A 23,750-nucleotide genomic window follows, 5' to 3' on the forward strand; every position below is an offset into this window, starting at 1 on the left:
TGTATATATACTTATTATTTCTTGGAATAATAACAACGAGGAGATTGCCCTATTGTCTCTATATTTAACATGGTATCAACGCCTCGTTAGAGTTGGGAATTAATGTTTTGCCAGATTTGACTGGCGTGATCTCAAGCACCGACAGAATTTTTTCGGCATGGCTTTGCCCAACGAAGTGTACCAGCCCGTGACACGTCGGTTTTTATCTAGCTTTCACTCGCAAGATCGCCTCTATGTTTCAGGATAAACCGTGATATAATTCTCTTTGACTTACTACTGTTTGGATCTAAGCTCTATTGGGGTATTTTCTGCTGGTTTTTTCCTTAAGTTATTTTGATACTTTTGGTTGTGAACATGACAGGAAACAATAAGCAAGAAGAAAATAATACTACAGCTCCTAGTTCAACAATCTTTATTTCAGATTAGTTTTTGAAATATCTTCAATATCATAAATCAATTAAGGAATCTTTTTCAGTTACTGAATTTGGTGGGTCAGATAAAATATGTCTTATCACCTTCAAATAAAAGGGTAATTGATTCAAGTGCTACAAATTAGATGACAATTGATCCAAATATTTTTTCCAGCTTTCGCTCATACAAAGTACCTTCTCCAGTTACTGTAGTTGATGGATCAACTTGTAACAGTTTTGAATCCGGGACTGTTAAACTAATTTCCTCTATTACCTTATCATCTTTATTAAGTCTATCAAACTCGACTTCTAATTTGATTTCTATTAGTAAAATCACCAGAGACCTTAATTATAGTGTCACGTTCTTTCTCTATCATTGTTTGTTTTTAGATCTTATGACGAAGTAGGTTATTGGTAAAAGATATTTATTTGGTGATCTCTATATCCTTGATGAATGGGAGCTACCGTCTGTTGCATGCTCTAGTGTCATGTCTCTTTTTGAAACACATTATCGATTGGGACATCCTTATCTACCTTTGTTGAAGAAACTCTGTCCTCAGTTCAGAATATTTCCTCATTGCATTGTGAGTCATGTCGATTTGCAAAACACCATCATATCTTGTTAGGTCCAAGGGTTAATAAGCACGTTGAGTCAGCTTTTGAGTTAATTCATTATGATGTTTGGGGACCATGTCATGTTGTTTCTAAACCTGGCATAAGTATTTTTGTTATTTTTGTAGATAATTTTTCTCAAATAACTTGAATTTACTTTATGAAGAGTCGCTTTGAAGTGTTTACTCATCTTTCTGCCTTTTGTACTAAAGTCAAAATACAATTTAATGATTTAGTATGTATTCTAAGGAGTGATAACGCTAAAGAATATATGTCAGGGTTATTTCGGTCCTATATGAGACAACATGGTATGTTGATACACCCTATCAAAATAGAGCTGTTGAGAGGAAGAATAAGTACTACTTAAGACAGCTCGAACACTTCTGTTCCAAAAGAAGGTTCCCAAATAGTTCTGGGTTGATGCAGTCTCTGCGACTTGTTTTCTGATTAATCGCACGTTATCTATTGTCCTTGGTGGTAATGTTCCTTATAGTGATCGTTTTTCAAACAAATCATTATTTTCTGTGGAACCTAATGTGTTTGGATGCACATGTTATGTTCGAGATGTTCGGCCATCTGTTACCAAGTTAGATCCTAAGGTATTGAAATGTGTTTTCCTAGGCTATTCTCGACTTCAAAAAGGGTATCAGTGTTGTTCTACTGAACTTGACAAATATCTGGTGTCAACTGATGTGGTATTTTCAAAGACTGCACCATTCTTCTATGCATCTCCCATTTCTACAAGTTTGGGGAAGGAAGATGAGTGGCATGTGTATCAAGTTACCCCGTGCTTTGACAGAACAACCAGATGATATTCCTCCATCTCTTAGTTCTTCTATTGAGCACCAATCCACTATTATACCTTCAGCACCTACTCCCCATGTATTAGCAAGACCGTCAATTGTTCAAGTTTACTTGAGGAGACAAGATACAAATGATACATGTCCTACAACAGTTCCTTCGTCATCAGATCCTCCTTCGCCTGGTCCTACAGAAAATCTTGACTTTCTTATTTCTCTTCGCAAAGGTAAACGTACTTGCAATTCCACATATTCCATTGCTAATTTGTTTCCTATGACTGTTATCCTCTACGTCTAGATCTATGATTATTTCTCTAGACTCTATCACGGTACCCAAAACAGTGAAGGAGGCTTTGAATCATCCCGGATTGTATGATGCAATACTTGAGGAAATATATGCCTTAAAGGACGTGAAATTTGGTGGATTTACCTAAGGAAAAGAAACCAGTGGGATGTAAGTGGCTCTTTACAATTAAAGTTAATCCATGTGATTTTGTGGCAAGATTTAAGGTTCGACTTGTGGCTAAAGGGTATGCTCAAACTTATAGGGTAAAGTATTCCGACACCTTCTCTCCCGTTGCCAAACTCACTTCTGTCTTCTTATTTATTTCTCTAGCTACTTCCCAGAATTGGCCTTTACATCAATTGGATATCAAGAATGTGTTCCTTCATGGTAATCTTCAAGAGAAAGTGTATATAGAGCAACCATCCGATTTTGTTGCTTAGGGAGTATGGAAAAGTACGTTATTTGAAGAAGCCCTTGTATGGCTTGAAGCAAAATCATCGAGCTTGGTTTGGCAAGTTCAGTGAGGTAGTTTAGGAGTTTGGACTGAAAATGAGCAAGTGCGATTACTTAGTCTTCTATCGGCAATCAGCAGCTAACACTATTCTCCTTATTGTATATGTTGATGACATTGTTATCACAGAAGTGACTATGCGGGGATCTCTTCCCTCAAGTCTTTCCTGCATACTAGGCTTCATACAAAGGACTTGAGCCTGTTGAAATACTTTTTGGGAATAGAAGTAAATAGAAGGAAGAAGGAAATTCTTTTATCTCGGAGAAAGTATATTCTTGACTTGCTTGTAGAAATTAAAAAGTTGGCAGCTAAACCCCGCAGTACTCTGATGGTTCCTGATGTGCACCTTATGAAAAATGATGGCGATCCTTTTGATGATCCAGAAAGATATACGATGTTAGTTGGAAAATTAAACTACTCTACTATGACTCCTCCAGATATTGCTTTTGCGGCAAGTGGTGTTAGCCAGTTCATGTCCACACCAATGGTCAAAATTTGGGTAGCTTTGGAACAGATTTTATGTTATGTGAAAGGAGCTCCTAGACTTAGCATATTATATAGTAATCACGGCCATACTCTAATTGAGTGTTTTGCCGATGCTAATTGGGCTGGATCCAAAATTGATAGAAGATATACTAAAGGCTATTGTGTCTTTGTTGGAGGGAACCTTGTATCGTGGAGAAGTAAGAAGCAAAGTGTTGTATCTCGATTCAGTGCAGAATCATAGTACAGAGCTATGTCACAGTCTACGTGTGAGATTATGTGGATACATCATCTTTTAACTGAAATTAGATTGGAGCATCCAATACCAGTAAAACTCTGGTGTGACAATCAAGTTGTCCTCCATATTGCGTCAAATCCGATGTATCAACTAAGCATATTGAAGTTGACTGTCATTTTATTCGTGAGAAGATTTAGGAGAACTTGATATCCACTGGCTACGAAGACATGAGAGCATCCAGCTGATTTATTCACAAAGGTTGAATGAATTTCGATTTGATTACCTTCATAATAAGCCGGGCATGATCAATATCTATGCTCCACCTTGATGGAGAGTGGTACAAAATGAATGTAGACATACTCTTATGTAATGTACATAGCTAGCAAAATTATAGGATTCACGGCAGATTTATAAGATCTCCATTTTTTTTCTTTCTATAGTTAGGGCTCTATATTTGTATATATACTTCTTACTTCTTGGAATAATAACAACGAGATTGTCGTATTGTCTCTGTATTTAACAGTTTAAATTTTCCAGGAACTAGAAAGAGTCTTTATGGAGAGAATGAATGATTGGGAAGATCATAATGCAACTTCACTTTCCTACCTCAAGCATACATTTTCAAGTTCTTCCTGATAGAGGGAACAAGAATATAGTCATTTTCTTTCATAGATTCAAGAATTAAGACCAAATGTCATCATCCATTTTCCTTACATATACATCCAGGTAATAAAATAATTTTCTTGAACTTTCATTTGATATTGCAGATGAAGAACTTGTGTCTCCTGGTATAAGTTGTTACTTTCTTGGTAGTTAATTATATGGTACTGAAACAAAAGGAGGTCAAGTGCACCATAAACACACTCTTAGCTGTACACCGAACACAGAGCTTCTTCATAGGAATAGCTCTTCGCTGTGACGTATTCCCAAATGTTCCGCGTACCCAACAAACAGGAAGTTCAAGCAGTTGATATCTAAAACAAAGTTCAAAGTTCTTTCATCTGGCCTGATGGCAGAGAACCTACCAAGTATGTAGAATGTTGTAATAATTGAAGGAGATGATGCTAATTTGCAATTTAAAAAATCATGAGGAGCATATAAAATACCACTTAAATCTTGACTATGGAGGGGCGGACTTGTACTGAGACCCATCTCGACAACATTATGTAGCTCATCATCCCATATATTAGGCAACTGAAAAAACAAGTAAACGGAATGGTTCGATTATAGAGTAAGGCTATTTATGCTGCAGTGGTAGAAGAAACATTCATGATTCACTACATGAAATAAATTGTATTCAGAATGCTACCTGAGATGAAGACTCTTTGTAGCCACCACTAGTTGCGGATAAATGGGGATAGATCGACCTAAGAAGTGCATTGGTAGAGTTTCCTAAACCAGGAAGACCTGACTGAAGTAGGCCGGGTTGCAGTTGTTGCGAGGAGTGATATGGCATTGTCATATCAGGAGCAAAAGCAAGTGACGAAGAAGGAACCGTTCGTGAATGGAAAATCTGCAAGAAGAAGTGAAAGAATGCGCTATATTTAGAAACTAGACATTACGCATAAAACCTGTTCCGCTTCATGTAATTCACAGAAAAATACACTGATTCTTACATCTTTTGCAAGGAGCCCATCAATATTAAAATCCAGACGCGGGTTTATCGTTGCAAGCTTCATTGAGAGGAACTGAGAGAACAAGAAGTCCAGTCATTTATCGAACACAAATACGTTAAGAGGCCATGAAAAGAGGGTTCTTCTGTTTTAAGTAAACTTCTTAGATTTTGCAAGAATTTAGCAAACAACAACTAAATCAGAAACTAGTGATTCAGAAATCAGAAATCAATGCAACGTTTTGTGGAACTGTAGATGCATGTGCATTACATTTAAAGATTAGAGATAAAATTACCACCCAAAAGAGGGAAAAAACAAAGGTGGGGTTAATCATTCATTAAACAACATCATCAGAACGAAACAAAAATGGATTTTGAGGGAAGTGCAAGGGGAATAACAAAGTAAAATTTGGAGAAGTGAATAATAGATAAATTATTAAATAGCATACCTCCACCTGTCTTTGAAGAGATTGTACATAATTAATGATTTCATCCAGCATTACTGCTTTCCCAGTGACCTGCAAAACCACCGGTTCTCAGTTCTCACTCGAGATGTATAAAGAGAAGATGCCTACTATAGTGATGGACATGTTATAAGAAGGCTGTTTATTGCAAAATAAACTAACCTTGTTGCAACCAGGTACAAGATCCTGAAGATATTTCATCCGTTCACTGATCTTCTCCCTCCTTAGCTGTATCAAAATAAAGTTCGTCAAATTTGAGAGAACTACAAGATGAGATCTCGTTACAACCTTTAAGCTTCTATTTTGGAGTCTTTACTCTTTCTGCAAGACTATGGCTATTTGTTGCCTGGCCTCTTCGAGCTCGAATGTGTATGTATTCTTCTTTAGGTGGATCCGCCGATTGAGACCCCTGTTTACTATTCTTTCCACCAAGCCTGTTTTGCTCTCCCTTCTGAATTTCTGTTTGATCTTTTGTCGGTTCAGCTGGTGGTTGTTGTGCTCCCTTCGTTTGATCAAATTCTGTATCCTAACAAAATGACAAGTAGACTTAACATAGAAGAACTTGCACAGAAAACAACATTTGAGAAACATTGCAGTTGCAGCTATTGCAATCCATAGAAAGAATTTATATAAGTAAACTGTACCTGACCACTTCTTTTCCTTTTCTTTGAGCCAAGGCTCCTAGCAGAAGAATCCTTACCCTCCACTTCTTCTTGATGGCTGCTACATTCAGCCTCATCAGACTCGTTTCCGGGGATGCCAACACATTCCTTTGCTTCATCCCGAGACCTAGCAAAGCTTTCATTTTTCTCATTCTTGAGGCGGCTTCTATCTATGGCACCATTTTCAAGAGGTAAACAAACATCCTCAGAACTTTCAACCACATTTCCTGTGTGCTGCTTCTCACTGATTGCAGCAGAAGGTGACTGCAAGCCTTTACTAGCGAAAACCTCCTGTGGCCGATGCAAGGCCAGTCCATTAGGATACATATTAGGAGAATTAGGGACGGTAAAGGGGTTCATCATATCACCAACTTTTCCTCCACTGAAGCATGAAAATCTTGCAGCTCTCTCAATAAAACCTGAATCAGCTGGAAACTGAGATAAGCTCTGAGGAAGCATACCAGGAGTAGGGGGTACAAATGTGCCCCCTTTCAACGATATTGCATTTGGTTGAGCCCGACTCATACCAAGCATTCTATTAACATTAGTTCTCAGACGGTCTAGTGCATTTGTAGTGCCATGATTCATCTGAATATTAGTATCACTTAAGCCTAAGTTTGATAAACTGGTCGGATGATCCCAAACACTAGCACAGAACGAATCTACCGTTGGATTGCTATTCGAAACCATCCCAATGGATGCATTAGTCAAATTGGTGCCGCTTAATTGCCAATCCGATGACATATTTGGTGATTGGAAGTTCAAAGCATCCTCACACCTCTTTTCTGACTCGGCATCATCCTTGCTAACCATATCCATCCTTTGAAAGTGTAGCAAATTAATCAAGACTCGAAAAAGTTCTCCTTAACCACAGGTTTTGAGTATCAGGAACACAACCTAAAGATGGAACAAGAACTTGAGTATTTCACAAAATCCTCATTGCTCTATATTTGACAATCTTAAGTAAAGATCATAATACAGGTGGAGAAATTAGAGCAATATTACTTCATATACTCTTTACTAACCATGTTCTCAAAATTTCCAGCTCAACAAGATGAAACAAGACTACAAAAGTTTGTACACTAGAAAATCAACTAAGAATTTAGCACAAACAAGTCAAAGCTAGCCACTCAAACAGCTGGAAAATACATAACCAAGAAAATAACAGTTCAAAACACAAAATGGAGAAACAAAATGCAAGGATCATGGAAATTGAAATAAACCAACAACTCAAAAACAAAAAAAACAAAAAAACTTGCATTGAACCCATTATTCCAAAGCATTCAGAAAAGTCCAAGCAACATTATCCAAGAAAACACATTCCCAGTTCAATAAAGAGCATTTGCAGTTAATTGAAGAGGAAAGGCATTAAATTTCAGCATCATAAATACTCATTTTTAAAACCCTAGTCAGGGGGGAAAAAACAGACCCACCCACCTTCCTAAGCTCAGCTCTGAAACAGAAAAAGACCTGACTAAAAAGTGGGAAGCTAGAAAAGATACCTCATTTCAGATTGTGTGCTACATTTGGTTCTCTGTACACTATTTTCTTGAAATTTGGCTAATGTTCAAAACTGTTATGTACTGAAGATATAAATAACACTCTGCTAATAACCACAGTCAAAGACTTTCAGAAAGAGAGAGAGAAGTGTACAAGAAAATGGGTATTTTTGAAGGAATAGAAAAAGGAAAGCTTAGAATCAAAGGTCCCTTTGCATTTATAGCCACGCCTGCATTAAAAACAGAGTCTTGATGATTAACCACCGCCATTGCTACTGTTAAAATATTGAACTAACTCCAACTTTTAAAGGAAAAAAATATTAACATTAGTAGAATTTATAGAACTACTTATGTTGTGACGTTTGGTATAGTTTTGAAGATTTTTTTAGAAAATAATGCTGAAAATATCTGTTTTAATTTCAGAAAATAGCAGTGTTCATTAGTTTAAATGAAAACTTTCTTTTTATAATAAACCTACTATTCCAAACTTACCGATTCGATTAATTTAGATTTTCAAAGCACATCATATATTTTAAGACGAAATACTTCTTATTAAGATTCTTTTACTTTCATAGTCGTACTTGAAACTTACGATTAAAAGTGGAGGGATTTCATACATCCACCACCCGTAATAACACATGGACAATAAGAAGAGTAATGTCTCGTTTGGTACTCGGGATAAGGGATAATTAATTTCGATATTAAATTTGAAATGTGTTTATCCCACATTCAGTTGAGATAGAGTCACGCAGTGGCGAACCTAGGAATTTACTCAAGGAAGTGAAAAAAAATCCCGACAAAGGGTATTCAATATGTGTTAAATACTTCTAAAACATAATATTTTATCTATATACACAGTGTAATTTTTCGACGAAGGATGGTCAACTGATCACCCTTGTAACTATGTGGCTTCACCACTGAAGTCACGATATAACTATTCCTGTAATTAGTTATCTCAGGATTATAGTATTATTTTTATAGAATAGTAAAGTAATAATATAAAATAATTAATTCTGAAATAATTAATCCTAAAATAACTAATTTTTTCAATCAAATGACGCCCAAAGTAATTTTAATTTGATGCTAATAGGGACCTATTCTATTAAGCCAGCAACTGACATTGCCAACTCTTGCCAGACATTACTTTTATCTATTATTATAATAGTCCTGCCTTTGTTTGTACCTTGAGAGGAGAGCTTAGTTATATAATCTTAATTTGGTTCTGTTTGGTCAATTGGCACCTACTTAACTTTAAAGCTTTGTTTTCTCACACTTTTATGGCCACTTGGGTTGCTTCTAAAGGAGACCTAGCTACAAGTTTAGGTCTCTGCATCTTATTTTGATAATAACTTCCCTAGCTTATCCATGCGTATGCATACCTATATAGAGGGCATTTCTTTAAAATATATTTGAAAAATAGAGAGAAAATCATACTAAAAGATTAAGTTTTAAGCTATATGCTTTAACGGATAATTATAGGTAAATCTTCGTGATAATATTAATTTTTAACCTCGTGAAGTTGATAGTAATGTCTAACATATTATCGCAGGCTAAACTACATTGATGTAAAAAATTCTTCATAATATCAGTTTAAATAACTCTTTTTTTATTCCAGTTTATATAATTTAAATCCAAAATATTTAACATTCTCCCTAAGAAAGAGTAGCACTAATTTTTGATGAGTTGGAAATTTCTGAATTTTTAAAATATTTTCTTGAGTACTTTTAACTAAAATAAAATTCTACGTAATTTATAACACTTTTGACTACCCTCTGTTTCTTTCACAACTTTGCCAAACTGAAGAGTGCTTTTCTCGTTCCCAGCTAATTCTTTAACCACCAATAAACGCGTAGAATGATAAGTACTTTCATTTATCATTTTGTGTATAAAGTTACTTTTATTAGGGAACATTTTACTCCTGATCATATGAGATCGATCCCAATGTTACTACCGGACACCGGCAAGAAACAAAAAAAAAAAAAAACTAATTCATGGACCAAATTCTTGTGGTAATGAAACTTGAATGGAGATAAGGAACTGATAGGTTTTCTATACATAGCAAGACAAGATAAGGTGACATTCTCACTAATCTTTTATGATATATGCTTATTAAAAGGCTTGGCAGTGGCAACTTTTGGCAAAGTTTTTGAACAATTTTCGATCATCCATTTGCTTGCTGCCCAGAAATATGCGGCAAGTGTAGGTCATAAGCAACATCAATCAATAGTGGTTTTTGGCCAAATCTGATATGTGTATTCATAGTGCTGGTGAACTCTTTTCTTGGTTTTTGGCATTTATTATCAGAAGAAGAAAAGGAAATTATGCAGCAAAGTTGGACAATAAATAGGACTAATCTGGTAAAATTTTCCAGAATAGCACGATAATGTTGTGCGATGGCATTTAATAAATACCATCTCATGTCCATATTATTTATTTTTTATGATTTTTGCAATATACTTAAGAAAGATATACTTAATAACCTACATAACAATATTTGTATAAAATACCTTTATATATCTTAAGCATCTCAATTAATTAACACTACATAGTTATGATAGATTTTTTTTATTTAAAAAAGAGTAATAAATGATTCTTTTTCTAAAATATCAAATATTTCTAAGCAAATTTAATCTTTAATTTATCAAAACAGCTACTCCATATATTGGACCGGAGCCAGTGAACAAATTGACCCAAGCATAAACAACCTTGATTTAGCCGTGCGAATAAGAGCTGATCCAAGATTTTATTTTTAGGGTGTGTTTGGTACGAAATTTTTTTATTTTTTCATGTTTGGTTGGCCTTAATGTTTTGGAAAATATTTTCCTCTAATTGGAGGAAAATATTTTCCCTATCAAGAGAAAAGAAAATATTTTTCGAAACTCCTAACCTTCCCACTAGAAAATATTTTCCGGAAAATGTTTTCCACTCACCAACAAAACAAGGAAAAATAAGTGATAAAACCACTCATTTTCCATGAAAATATTTTCTAGGAATTAATTTTATCTAATTTGTCAATCAATGGAGGATCTAGCATTAGAGTGCTGGGTTTATCTAAAGGCAAGACTTTTAGACGGAGCATAAATTTATATGCAAAAATTCATCAAAATTAAAATAAATAGTACATATGAACTTTTAACTTTAAAAATTTAATGGATTCAATGTAAAAAACCTTAAAGATTGAGGTAATAAAATTTAAATTTTGAATCCGTTTATATTGTCAATGGCACAAACTTAACATAAATAAATTACAATTTTTTTAAATGTGTAACTATGTTTATAGATCAAAGGCAATACCAACTCCCTCTTGAACTTACACTGCATCTACCGCTCTTATCTGAATCTAATGAGATCCAGTTCTGCCATTTTAATTAATGTCCAAAAGTTTATACTGACGAAGACGCGAAAGCATGTCTTTTTCTAATCTTTTCTAATTGAATTTGACATTTTATTGCTTAATCAAGCTCTTAGTAAAAGTTTCAAACATATTCCAATACTCACAAAAGGAAAGAGTGCAGTTTAAATTGAAAAGAGTAATCTGATCTGAGCGCTATGATTTTAATCGTATTCTGAAGTTGACTTATGTTTTAAAAAAATTAACAAGTGTCATATAAAAAACTCGAGACTTTATAATTTTAATTAATAGTTAATTCTCTTTAAAAAAAAGTTGTAAAAAATCTTTCTGTATGCCATTATTAGTTGGCCTTGGGACTTGAAATCACAAGGGCAAAGACCTTAGTTCTCTGCTGGAATCTCCTAATACTCTATGTTAAAACTTTAAGATTAGATTTAAACTTGTCTGTTAAATGATTTGCATTGATTGGGTTAGTTTTACAAGGTTTGAATTAATGTGTGCCAGGGATTATATACACATATAAATAAATCCTTTTTCTTGTTTTGATTCGATGAATAAATATAATAGTATATATTTTTGTACGAGTATATACAACAAATCACGAGCAAAACCACATGAAGACGATGAAAGATCTATTACCACCTCGTATAATAAATACAAAGTGATTAGATTCCTTAATTATATTTTCTCCAATTAAAAAGTCATGAAGCTAATACACCCCGAATGGGACAGCAACACGTGTTGTGGATGTGCAAATCCCAGTGAAAATATATACATTAACCAGTACTAAATCTGGTTTCCGATTTAATCTGTTTTAAAATGAATAACATTTCCTTTAGAGCCAAACAAATGTAAGTCACAAATTTCAAAAATTATATATCAGACAAATGATAAACATTTCATAGTAATATTGAAAAGTTATATAACCAGACAAACGTTAAATATTTCATACATATCGTAACTATTGGTCAATTTTTTTCTTACTGAACTTTTGTGATCAACATTTTTTATTGTTAATTCTCTTTAATAAATAAAGACGTAATGATGTAGCTAAATGTTATCGTTCAAGCTCATGATATGTATTGTCCGTTTTGACCCAATAAACTTCATGAATTCATTTTTTGGGCTACGTCATTATTGAACCCAAAAGCATACGTACTATATAAATTTGTGTTATGCATTATAAAACCCTTTTTTTTTCTTTTCTCATTTCGATATGGGATTCGCCTTAGCTGTCATGTACACTTCTTCTTCATAAGCTTGCCAGTCTAAAAATTAAGTCTGTGAGTCATTTTCTTTGACCCGCCCTCGTTAGCTTGCGCTCTGCCATGGGCATCACACTAAAATAGATATTTGACTTCTTTTTTGGATTAAAATAAGAATATATACTTTATTGACAAACTGTTCTTGACAGTGGCGGAGGTGGCAAGCGTGCGTCCGCCGCTATATAAATATATCTGACATTGTATAAATATTTTATTTGAACCCACTTGATAACTACTATTTTACGATTAAAGTTATGTACTTCTAAGATTGAACCCGACTGCACAAAATCCTGAATCCGCCACCGATTCTTGAACGTTATTAGTTGGCTTGATGAGATGCAATGATAGATATTGTAGGGAAGAGGGAAAGAATGTCAGATATATCCAGAGAGAACATGAACTAATATTTTGTTTTATGATTTTCATGTACAGCACTATATGGCTGGCACAAACATGATTGATGCACATAAATCATTGTTTTATAACTCTTTTAGCTCCTTTTGACTAGAAAATCTAGACTCAAAATTAAAGAGATCTTCATTTGTCAATAGAGCACTGCTTTTCTCGTCCAACTTGATGGGTCTTCAATTTTTTTTTTAATTTAAATTGCTTGCTTATTAGTTTATGTTGGATCGTCATTCAAGAGTAATGCAGAAATTAAATGTGATCATTTTCTTGGAGGAGAGGGGATACGATCTTAGGAATTAAATTTTTTCTCTTAACATTTTTCTAATTTCGGGTTATGTAATGAGCGTATGCATGCAATTAAAACTTTTTAAAAAATTGTCTTTAAAAATGAAGTTCCATTCGTAGAGTTGCAAAGATAAGCAACTACACAAAAGAGTAATTCAATTCGGGGTTTTGGCATGGTTTAACAACATACCCATATAATTAGCAGAAAATAGCCCTAGTTATAAATATTGGCATCAAATAGTCAATAAATGTATATCACAATAATAATATGCATATCACAACTTTTTTTGTTCTTCTTTGTCTATATCAGCATGTATATTAAAATTTTATTTTCATTCTTTGTATATCGATAATATAAAATTATATATATAGTTATTACTGTCTTTATATCAATGTATATCACAATAAAAATATTGTATTATTTGTATATCATAGTGTATAGCACATCAGACATGTGTATACCAAAATAGATATCATAAGTTTATTTTTCTTCTTTGTGTATATCAAAAATTAATTTTCTTTGTATACCAAAATATTATTTACTCCCGCAATTATATTTATTATTTTTATATTTTAGAACTTGCTTAAATATGCTATATCAAAAAAAAAAAAATTTATCAATAGTTAATAATTATATTATTTGTATATCACAGTGTATAACATAATAATAATGTGTATATCAAAAATATTTATTAAAATTTTATTTTCCTTCTTTGTATAACACATTTCAGATTGAAAACTCAAGTTCAAGACGACTCCACATATGTATTCCCTATTGTAACCCGTGTATATCTCTATGTACATCAGCGATATCTCATGTATATTATGTGTGTCTGTGTATATCCATAAAAAATTGTGTTATATATACGATATACAATGTGATATACACGGGAGTCCTTAAACAAATTGTGTTGTATACACAATATACAAAGTGATATATACAGACGTCCAAAAAACTTGTGTGTGATATACACTGATGTACACGATATACAACGTGATATACACATGTCGCAGTTGGATTTTTAGGTCTGATTTTTTTTACCTGAAATCAGTCTAAATCACTTCTAATCTTGTTCAAATTTGTATATAGCCTTGTTTACACATTTTCAACCAAATTCAATAACACCCACTCATTCAATCCAAACGAAAAAAGGAAGAGAGAAGAAAAGCGAAGTTGAAATATAATTTTTCTCTCTTAGTTTTTGCTAATCTTGCTCAAATTTTGTATATAACCTCATTTAGGTATTTTCAACTAATTTCAATCATACCCACTCATTCAATCCAACCAAAAAAAGAAGAGAGAAGAAAAACAAAGTTGAAATATATTTTTCCTCTCTTAATTTTTGCTTCTGATTTTCTCTGATGTAAGATCAACCTTACCTTTTCATCCCACTGATTGTTTTGCATAATTTGCAAGAATTTTTGCTAAACTATGAGAGAAAAGAGAAGATATAGAAGAAGAAATACAAAGAGAGAAAGGGGGTGGGAAGCCAAAATAAGCGTGTAGTTTTTTTTGAGAGAGAATATAAAAGAGAGTAGTTTTTTTAAGATTTGGTTATATAATGCCAATTTTTTGGAGCAAACTTTGCCAAACCTAATATAAGACTAAAAAATTGCCAATTCTTGTTATGTGTTGTTATAAGATGCCAATTTTTCAATTCTTATTCTATTTAAGGATTGAAATGGAAGTTATCGGTTATCCGTTTATTTGGGCTCTTAGCCGTTTTCGCAAGACGGCTAAAAATATTTACGCCCGCCTAGCCGTAATCCATTATAGTGGCGTAAGTCTATACGCAATGTATAACAAGTGTATACACGTATATACCAAATGTATAATAAGTGTTATAATCAATGTACACTGTATAAAAACTCAAAGTTACACAGACTATTCAGTGAGTGTACTAGCTAAATTTTGTAAAAAAATAAAGACTAAATTTATTTTTTGTTTGTTATGAGATGTTTTAGACTGCTACTTTAATTTGTGTATAATATATATATATATATATATATATATATATATATATATATATATATATATATATATATATATATATATATATATATATGTCACACCCCTTTTTTACCCCCCAAAAAGATATGTGTTATGGGTTGGGTTAAAGAGTTTTTCCAATTAAAGTGACAAACTTGAGTAGGGATTATTTTACTTACAGAGTCGCCACTTGGAATTGAGTTTTGGGGTGTTCCAAGTCACCTTTTATTTGAATCCCTAGTCAAAGGAAGGTTTGACTCTATTATTATTTGTCTGCGAAAACAAAGTCTGGGTAAGGAATTCTGTTGACCGGGGAGAAGGTGTAAGGCATTCCCTGAGTCTCATGGTTCTAGCACGGTCGCTTTATTGGCTACAACTTGGCTTGAATTAATTTTTGGATAAATTATGATTTATTAGTTTTCATGTTTTATCTATCCGCTTTTAATTATTCAAACATGGAATTATCTTTGAAATGAATCACGTGTGTGAATCCGTTTTTTTATTGTGCCAAAAGCATGTCACGCGTACGTGTACACAATTAATAGCATTTTATTATATTAAGATTGTTTTGACCAAAGTTGCGCGAACACGTACTTCGATTTTAATTTTGGAAAGCGTAATTATGTCACGCGAACGTATACATAACTATGATGATTTGATTAATTTAGGGCGCGCTTAAAGCACTCTAACGTACTCAAAAATTATTTTCCTAAGTTTGGGATTATTGTGATGCTTAAGAGTTGTACATTCTTCTGACTTAACATCACTCATGGCCTATTCTAATTTCTTGCCAAGAAAGAAACAACTTTAATTTTTCATCTATCCAATTTAACAAACTCATTTAAATCATCACTTCAACATGCTAAAACAAAAGAAATATAACATAACCATATAAGTACGAAAACTAAATCAAAGTCCATAGCATATTTAACAGAAATTGTCCAAAACAAACTTACATGTACTCAAACGAATTAATCTTTAAAACAAATATATAAACCAAATAATATGCAATCTGAACACAAACAATACGAAAGAGATCAAGTATTTTCCATAGAGCAAATGAAATTCATCACGAGCAGATAGAAATACTAATATATCAAAGCAAGTGGGTGAAATAATAATTCAACAATCATTGGACGGAAACGCCGAAATTATGAACCGGAACCTCGACATAGAAGCCTTGCCTGACCGATAAAGACGGGAACAGTTTTAGGTGGTTTAAAGCTGTTTTTGGAGTTGTTTAGTGGCTGAAGTTTGGTGGTTTCACGGCTGGTTTCAGGTATGGGTTCGAGTGAAGTTTCAGTTGATTTTCATGGCCGTTTCAAGGCTGTTTTCAGGTGGGTTTGGGGGTGGATTTCCAGCTCATTTTTGGGGGTGTTTAACTGGAGAAAATGGGCTATTTTGGGGGGGGGGGGGGATCGGTAGCTGTGGGTGGACTAGTTTTCAGCTCGTTTTTTGGGCTATTTTCAGCTCGTTTTTTAGCTGTTTTAAGGGAGTTTTGGGGCTGGATTTGCATCTCGTTTTTTGCTGGTTTCTCCTCCCTTCATTGCTGATTTTTGCAGCAATTATATAGAGTGTTTTTTTGTTCTTTAGGGTGTAGATGAAGCTCATTTCTTTTGTGAAAGTCATGTGTGTTTGTGGAGGGATCATATGGGGGAAGTGCTTATGTGAGTTGTTAAAGAGGAATAGTGGAGTGTGAGTTGTTAAAAAGGAAGAGTGGGAGTGTGAGTTGTGAGGGAATAATTGTGTTGGTGGTAAGATGTGTGTTAAGTGACGTGAGGGAGTTGGGAAAAATTCAAGCATGGTCAAAAATTAGGTGCTCACAGCATGCCCCTCTTTGCTTGGAAACATGAAGAGTTTTCAGGCAAAGAAAAGATGGGCGATATGACTAATTTTTGGCCGTACCATTATTCAAAAGGGAAGAGGTAAGAGAAGAAAGTGCAACCGAGTCCTGGTTTTGGACAACCTACATATCCCGGGTTATAAGAGAATCAGGCCGCGTGTAGTTCAAGGAAAAGGATGGAATGCTGAGTTGGAAAGTCGAGTGAGCTTCCGTCGAGGCTCCGGTCTGTAGTCCTGTTATTATATCAAAATCAAAAGAAACTAAACAAGCCTATCAACTATCAGTTACAAGATTCCTATGTATAAGTCTTCTAATACTTGATCTTGAGTCTTGGCTAATTTATTACGCAGACTCTGATCTGAACCTTGATGCTATTTAGCTGCAGGTGCTAGTTCATTCTTCTACGGCTTCTTCCAATTAAAGCGGGAAGTGTTATGCTCGTGATTTCAGTCATGTCTTGAGCATTCCATAGCATTCCATATCTTTTCTATCACTTCTTCATTTTTGATTCTTTTTTTTCCTTTATTCTGGATTGAGACTTCTTCTTTTGGTCATCTCGAACCCTGTGCCTTGAGGTAAAACCTGCTCAAACACTAAAACAAACAAATGAACGAAATTTTCTGCCCCAATTTTTACTAAAAAAATTTCGTGAGTTATTGTAACAAAATTCTAAACTACTTCTTTATTGAAAGCAATAAAAGATCGGGAATGGTGTACCCCAAAAAGATCATGTTGAGAAAATATGGCCTGGGAATGGTATACCCTATATTGGCAATGATATCATAGAGTGGTGTACCCTGCATTTAAGATCAAATCAGCTAGGAAATGGTATTCTTCTACCCAGAAATGAGCTGGATTCCCCTAGGCGAAAAGGTTCTACCTGGGTTAAACTACGTAAAACAGCCTGGGCGAAGAGTACTTCTACTCGGAACTATGGGCTGGATCCGCCTAGGTGAAAAGGTTCTACCTGGATTAAGCTACGAAAAATAAGCCTGGGCGAAGAGTACTTCTACCCGGAAATATGAGCTGGATCCCCCTAGGCGAAAAGATTCTACCCGGGTTAAGCTACGAAAAAACAAAAGCTTGGGTGAAGAGTACTTCTACCCGGAAATATAAGCTAGATCCCCTAGGCGAAAAAGGTTCTACTTGGGTTAAGCTATGTAAAACAACCTGAGCGAAGAGTACTTCTACTCGAAACTATGAGCTGGATCCCCCTAGGCAAAAAGATTCTACCTGGGTTAAGCTACGAAAAACAGCCTAGGCGAAGAGTACATCTACCCGGAACTATGAGCTAGATCCCTCTAGGCGAAAAGGTTCTACCTAGGTTAAGCTACGTAAAACATTCTGAGTGAAGAGTACTTCTACCCGAAACTATGAGCTGGATCCCACTAGGCGAAAAGGTTTTACCTGGGTTAAGTTACGTAAAACAACCTGGGCGAAGAGTACTTCTACCCGGAACTATGAGCTGGATCCCCCTAAGCGAAAAGGTTCTACCTGGGTTAAGCTACGTAAAACATCTTGAGCGAAGAGTACTTCTACCTGAAAACTATGAGCTGGATCCCCCTAGGCGAAAAGGTTCTACCTGGGTTAAGCTACGTAAAACAGCCTGGGCGAAGAGTACATCCACCCGGAACTATGAGTTGGATCCCCCTAGGCAAAAAGGTTCTACCTGGGTTAAGCTACATAAAACATTTTGAGCGAAAAGTACTTCTACCCGGAACTATGAGCTAGATCCCCATAGGCGAAAAGGTTCTACCTGGGTTAATCTACGTAAAATATCTTGAGCGAAGAGTACTTCTACCTGAAAACTATGAGCTGGATCCCCCTAGGCGAAAAGGTTCTACCTGGGTTAAGCTACATAAAACAGCCTGGGCGAAGAGTACATCCACCCGGAACTATGAGTTGGATCCCCTAGGCAAAAAGGTTCTACCTGGGTTAAGCTACATAAAACATCCTGAGCGAAAAGTATTTCTACCCGGAACTATGAGCTGGATCCCCATAGGCGAAAAGGTTCTACTTGGGTTAAGCTACGTAAAACATCCTAGAGAAGAGTACTTCTACCCGGAATTATGAGTTGGATCCCCCTAGGCGAAAAGGTTCTACCTGGGTTAAGTTACGTAAAACAACCTGGGCGAAGAGTACTTCTACCCGGAACTATGAGCTGGATCCCCCTAGGCGAAAAGGTTCTACCTAGGTTAAGCTATGTAAAACATCATGAGTGAAGAGTACTTCTACCCGGAACTATGAGCTGGATCCCCTAGGCGAAAAGGTTCTACCTGGGTTAAGCTACGAAAAATAACCTGGGCGAAGAGTACTTCTACCCGGAACTGTGAGTTGGATCCCCCTAGGCGAAAAGGTTCTACCTGGGTTAAGCTACGTAAAACATCCTGAGTGAAGAGTACTTCTACCCGGAAATATGAGTTGGATCCCCCTAGGAGAAAAGGTTCTACCTGGGTTAAGCTACGAAAAACAGCCTGGGCGAAGAGTACTTCTACCCGGAACTATGAGCTGGATCCCCCTAGGCTAAAAGGTTCTACCTGGGTTAAACTACAAAAAACAAGCCTGGGCGAAAAGTACTTCTACCCAGAACTATGAGCTAGATCCCCCTAGGCAAAAAGGTTCTACGTGGGTTAAGCTATGTATAAAAACCTGCTATGCGTGATGCATGCTGAAAATAAAATAAAATGGAGATTTTGCAAAACTTACCCTTGGTGACATTCGTCCTTTAAGAATCGTCATTCTGCACTGCTTTTGTACCTGCTTCAAAACAAAGAAACATTGTGAGTTTTAAAAGTGGTGGTCGCTTTGTGGCCTTGGTGTCTTTGGCAACTTGGCTTTGTGCCCATATTCTTTTGATGATGATTTCAACCTGCCACTAGATGTTTCGTAAATACCACTTGTATTTCTGGCCCCATGGAGCCTTTGACTTTTCAAACTTTTACAATGACGGTTGGTCGCGTGGGACTTAACCCTTTCAACTTTATTTTTGCCTTTTTGGCATTTCACTTTCGACTTTTTCCTCCAAAACTTTCAATTTCAGAGTATTGGGGAACCTTTGGCTTTTCAAACTTTGCCAAAATGGTTGGCCACTTGGGACTTAACCTATTCAACTTCATTTTGCCTTGTAGGCACTTTTAATTTGATTTTCTCCTTACAAGAGTTTTTGATTTCGAAGCATCGGCCGCCATGGCCAGTCGAGGTTGACTTGATCCCCTGCCGAGTCTGGGTGCCTTTTTTTGCATATTAGCTTGTATCAAACGAGAGTCTTGTAAATCAGTCTTACCATCCCTTCTTTGTCTTAGTTTCAGAACATAGTTAGACCGAAAGGGATTCAAAGAAAAACAAATAATGGAATGAACAAATGAATTTAGACAGGAGGTATCCCTTTCGGGGAAAGGAAAGAAGGACTTCTCTGGAGTACATGCGGACTTCAATGAACATGATATGCCTTTTGGACTGGATGCTTGATCTGTGTAAACTGTCCGACTCTCGAAAATTAATTAAAATTTTGTCTCGAAATCGAGAAACCTTGCCCAGGACTCTGTCGATGCCAGTAACTATGGGAATCCTCTTTTTCGATCAGTGGCGCCCTTCGCGGATTTCTACCAACTGACCTCTCTCATTTCTACCCCCCAAAAAGATATGTGTTATGGGTTGGGTTAAAGAGTTTTTTCAATTAAAGTGACAAACTTGAGTAGGGATTATTTTACATACAGAGTCGCCACTTGGAATTGAGTTTTGGGTTGTTCCAAGTCACCTTTTATTTGAATCCCTAGTCAAAGGAAGGTTTGACTCTATTATTATTGGTCTGCAAAAACAAAGTCCGGATAAGGAATTCTGTTGATCGGGGAGAAGGTGTAAGGCATTCCCCGAGTCCCGTGGTTCTAGCACGATCGCTTTATTGACTACAACTTGGCTTGAATTAATTTTTGGATAAATTGTGATTTATTAGTTTCCATATTTTATCTATCCGCTTTTAATTATTCAAGTATGGAATTATCTTTGAAATGAATCACGTGTGTGAATCCGTTTTTTTATTGTGCCAAAATCATGTCACGCTTACGTGTACACAATTAATAGTATTTTATTATATTAAGATTATTTTGGCCAAAGTTGCGCGAACACGTACTTCGATTTTAATTTTGGAAAGCGTAATTATGTCACGCGAACGTATACATAACTACGATGATTTGATTAATTTAGGACGCGTTTAAAGCACTCTAACGTACTCAAAAATTAGTTTCCTAAGTTTGGGATTATTGTGATGCTTAAGAGTTATACATTCTTCTGACTTAATATCACTCATGGCCTATTCTAATTCCTTGCCAAGAAAGAAACAACTTTAATTTTTCATCTATCCAATTTAACAAACTTAAATCACCACTTCAACATGCTAAAACAAAAGAAATGTAACATAACCATATAAGTACGAAAACTAAATCAAAGTCCATAGCATATTTAACAGAAATTGTCCAAAACAAACTTACATGTACTCAAACGAATTAATCTTTAAAACTAATATATAAGCCAAATAATACGCAATCTGAACACAAATAATACGAAAGAGATCAAGTATTTTCCATAGAGCAAATGAAATTCATCACGAGCAGATAGAAATACTAATATATCAAAGCAAGTGTATACTAAAAATGTAAACAAATACTGAGAAAAATGAATTCGAATGGACCTTTATATTGATGAATAAAGCTGAAAATTTGCAACTCAATCGAAATAACAATTCAACAATCGTTGGACGGAAACATCGAAATTACGAACCGGAACCTCGACATAGAAGCCTTGCCTTACCGATGAAGACGGAAACAGTTTTAGGTGGTTTAAAGCTGTTTTTGGAGTTGTTTAGTGGCTGAAGTTTGGTGGTTTCACGGCTGGTTTCAAGTATGGGTTCGAGTGAAGTTTAGTTGATTTTCATGGCCGTTTCAAGACTGTTTTCAGGTGGGTTTGGGGGTGGATTTCCAGCTCAATTTTGGGGGTGTTTAACTGGAGAAAAGGGGCTATTTGGGGGGGGGGGGGAGGGGGAGGAGGAGGTTATCGGTAGCTGTGGGTGGACTGGTTTTGAGCTCGTTTTTTGGGCTATTTTCAGCTCGTTTTTAAGCTGTTTTGAGGGAGTTTTGGGGCTGGATTTGCAGCTCATTTTTTGCTGGTTTCTCCTCCCTTCATTGCTGATTTTTGCAGCAATTATATAGAGGGTTTTGTTGGTCGTTAGGGTGGAGATGAAGCTCATTTCTTTTATGAAAGCCATGTGTGTTTGTGGAGGGATCATGTGGGGAAAGTGCTTGTGTGAGTTGTTAAAGAGGAATAGTGGAGTATGAGTTGTTAAAGAGGAAGAGTGGAAGTATGAGTTGTGAGGGAATAATTATGTTGGTGATAAGGTGTTAGAAGAAAAGATCTAAAATTTCTTGAAATCCATGCAAACCTTACCGAGGAAAGGAAAAAATAGAAGCAAAACTAGACATTCGATCAAAGAATCCATTGGCAGCTGCATAAATGACTAGAATTTATTTTTCAATTGGAAGTTGTACATGCTGTGGTTGTTTCGATATTTTTGCTAGCATTGCACCTTTAGTGAGTAATCTTAAGCCGCAACTTCGACATTTGACGCTTTATTTCTATCCTTGGTGGTGCATGTCATACGCTAGCCAAAAAGTGTATAAATTATACATATTATATGTTTATAATACACATATATAAGAAAAATATACCATTTGTCGGCTATCTTTTAGGGCGGAAAAAAATAACAAATCGATCTACCATAAAATAATTTTGTCCTTGTGCTCACCAATTCAATGATTTTTATTTTCCTATTTGGTCGCCTTTCTTGGATAGAATAAAGTAAGTTTGATCTCTAGGACTTGAGAGTGAAGCGCCAAGACATTTAATTTGAAAAATATCTGAATTTTACCTTCAACAACTGATCACATTATGTCAATGCCTTCAAGACCATTCTCTAGGAGTCAAGCCAAGAACCTTCAAATTATTGGGATGCAATTGATAAAGTTGAAAGATTTGAATGATCTTTTGAAAAAGCCTAATAGAGTCTACAATTTCATCCAAATGGTATTCAAGGATGGTGGCCCAAGTTCATGTGAAAAGGCCCAATTATAAATGGAGAGCCCAAGCACCAAATGGTCTTTTTAGTCATTATGTAGATCTTAGTATAAATAAAAAATATTAGGTCATCTTTCATTTCCTTAGACTATATTGAATGTTTCTATGTATTTTTGTGAGTTTGAAGGTAGACTTGTGGTTGGCTTTGAACTAGCCCTAGAATTTGCAAGAGGTTTCTCTTCCTCTTGAGGATTCTATTAGTGTAGGTGCTTTTGTTAATTGTATTAGGGGTGATTAGAATTTAAGTCTAGTTATTACTAATATCTCATCAATATTTGTGTCATACTTCCCTTTCTTTATTTGCTTTTCAAGTCCCATTTCTTGTTCTTGCATTTTGGTTATTATCATTTGGTATCAAGAGCCTAGGCTAAGGTTTTAGTTTGAAAAAAAAAAAGAAAATTCGAAATCCTTAATCCTATTTCCAGTTTATTGTTCCAACACCCATTTGGCATTCTGTTGAGGTATTCAAAGATTTAAGAATCAATTGGAGATGGAAGAAGATTATCTAGCTTATTTGATTCCATCACGTACTAATTGAAGACAAAAGTTGAAGAAGATAATGGTAATACACCATTGTCAAGCTACCGGAAGCTAAGATTTTCAAAATCCTTGAATGAAAATCCCAAGTTGTTGAATATTTGGTGACTAAATCAAGTGGGTTTTACTTGTTGAAGCTCAAATCGTGATTACAACTTTGATTTGGTATAAATAAATGAAAAATCGAACTCCCTACTGCATGAACTCTTGGAGCCGAACTGTGTAGCTTAAAAGTCCACATATTTATTCTCCATAGTTTTGGATATCAAATTGGTTTGTTGGAAAAGAATTCAAGTTTTTTTTTCTTCTCAATATCTTGACTAGATTATCTTAGTATTAGTCCATATTAAGTGTTAATCTAGTTTCT

General features: G+C 35.3%; 1 protein-coding gene across 1 annotated transcript; it reads right to left on the bottom strand.

Annotated features, from left to right (window-relative positions):
* Positions 1 to 3,912: 3,912 nt before the first annotated feature.
* On the bottom strand, positions 3,913 to 7,873 carry LOC107822691 (transcription factor bHLH49). The gene is made up of 9 exons (XM_016649250.2): positions 7,581 to 7,873; positions 6,061 to 6,975; positions 5,733 to 5,942; positions 5,579 to 5,644; positions 5,402 to 5,470; positions 4,957 to 5,028; positions 4,650 to 4,853; positions 4,447 to 4,534; positions 3,913 to 4,361 (listed from the first exon to the last, which is right to left on the bottom strand). The coding sequence occupies exons 2-9, from the start codon at positions 6,895 to 6,897 to the stop codon at positions 4,327 to 4,329; spliced, it is 1,581 nt and encodes a 526-aa protein (XP_016504736.2). The 5' UTR covers positions 6,898 to 6,975; positions 7,581 to 7,873; the 3' UTR covers positions 3,913 to 4,326.
* Between the last annotated feature and the right edge of the window lie 15,877 nt (positions 7,874 to 23,750).

Source organism: Nicotiana tabacum, chromosome 12 (assembly GCF_000715075.1).
Source record: "Nicotiana tabacum cultivar K326 chromosome 12, ASM71507v2, whole genome shotgun sequence".
Classification (NCBI taxonomy): domain Eukaryota; kingdom Viridiplantae; phylum Streptophyta; class Magnoliopsida; order Solanales; family Solanaceae; genus Nicotiana; species Nicotiana tabacum.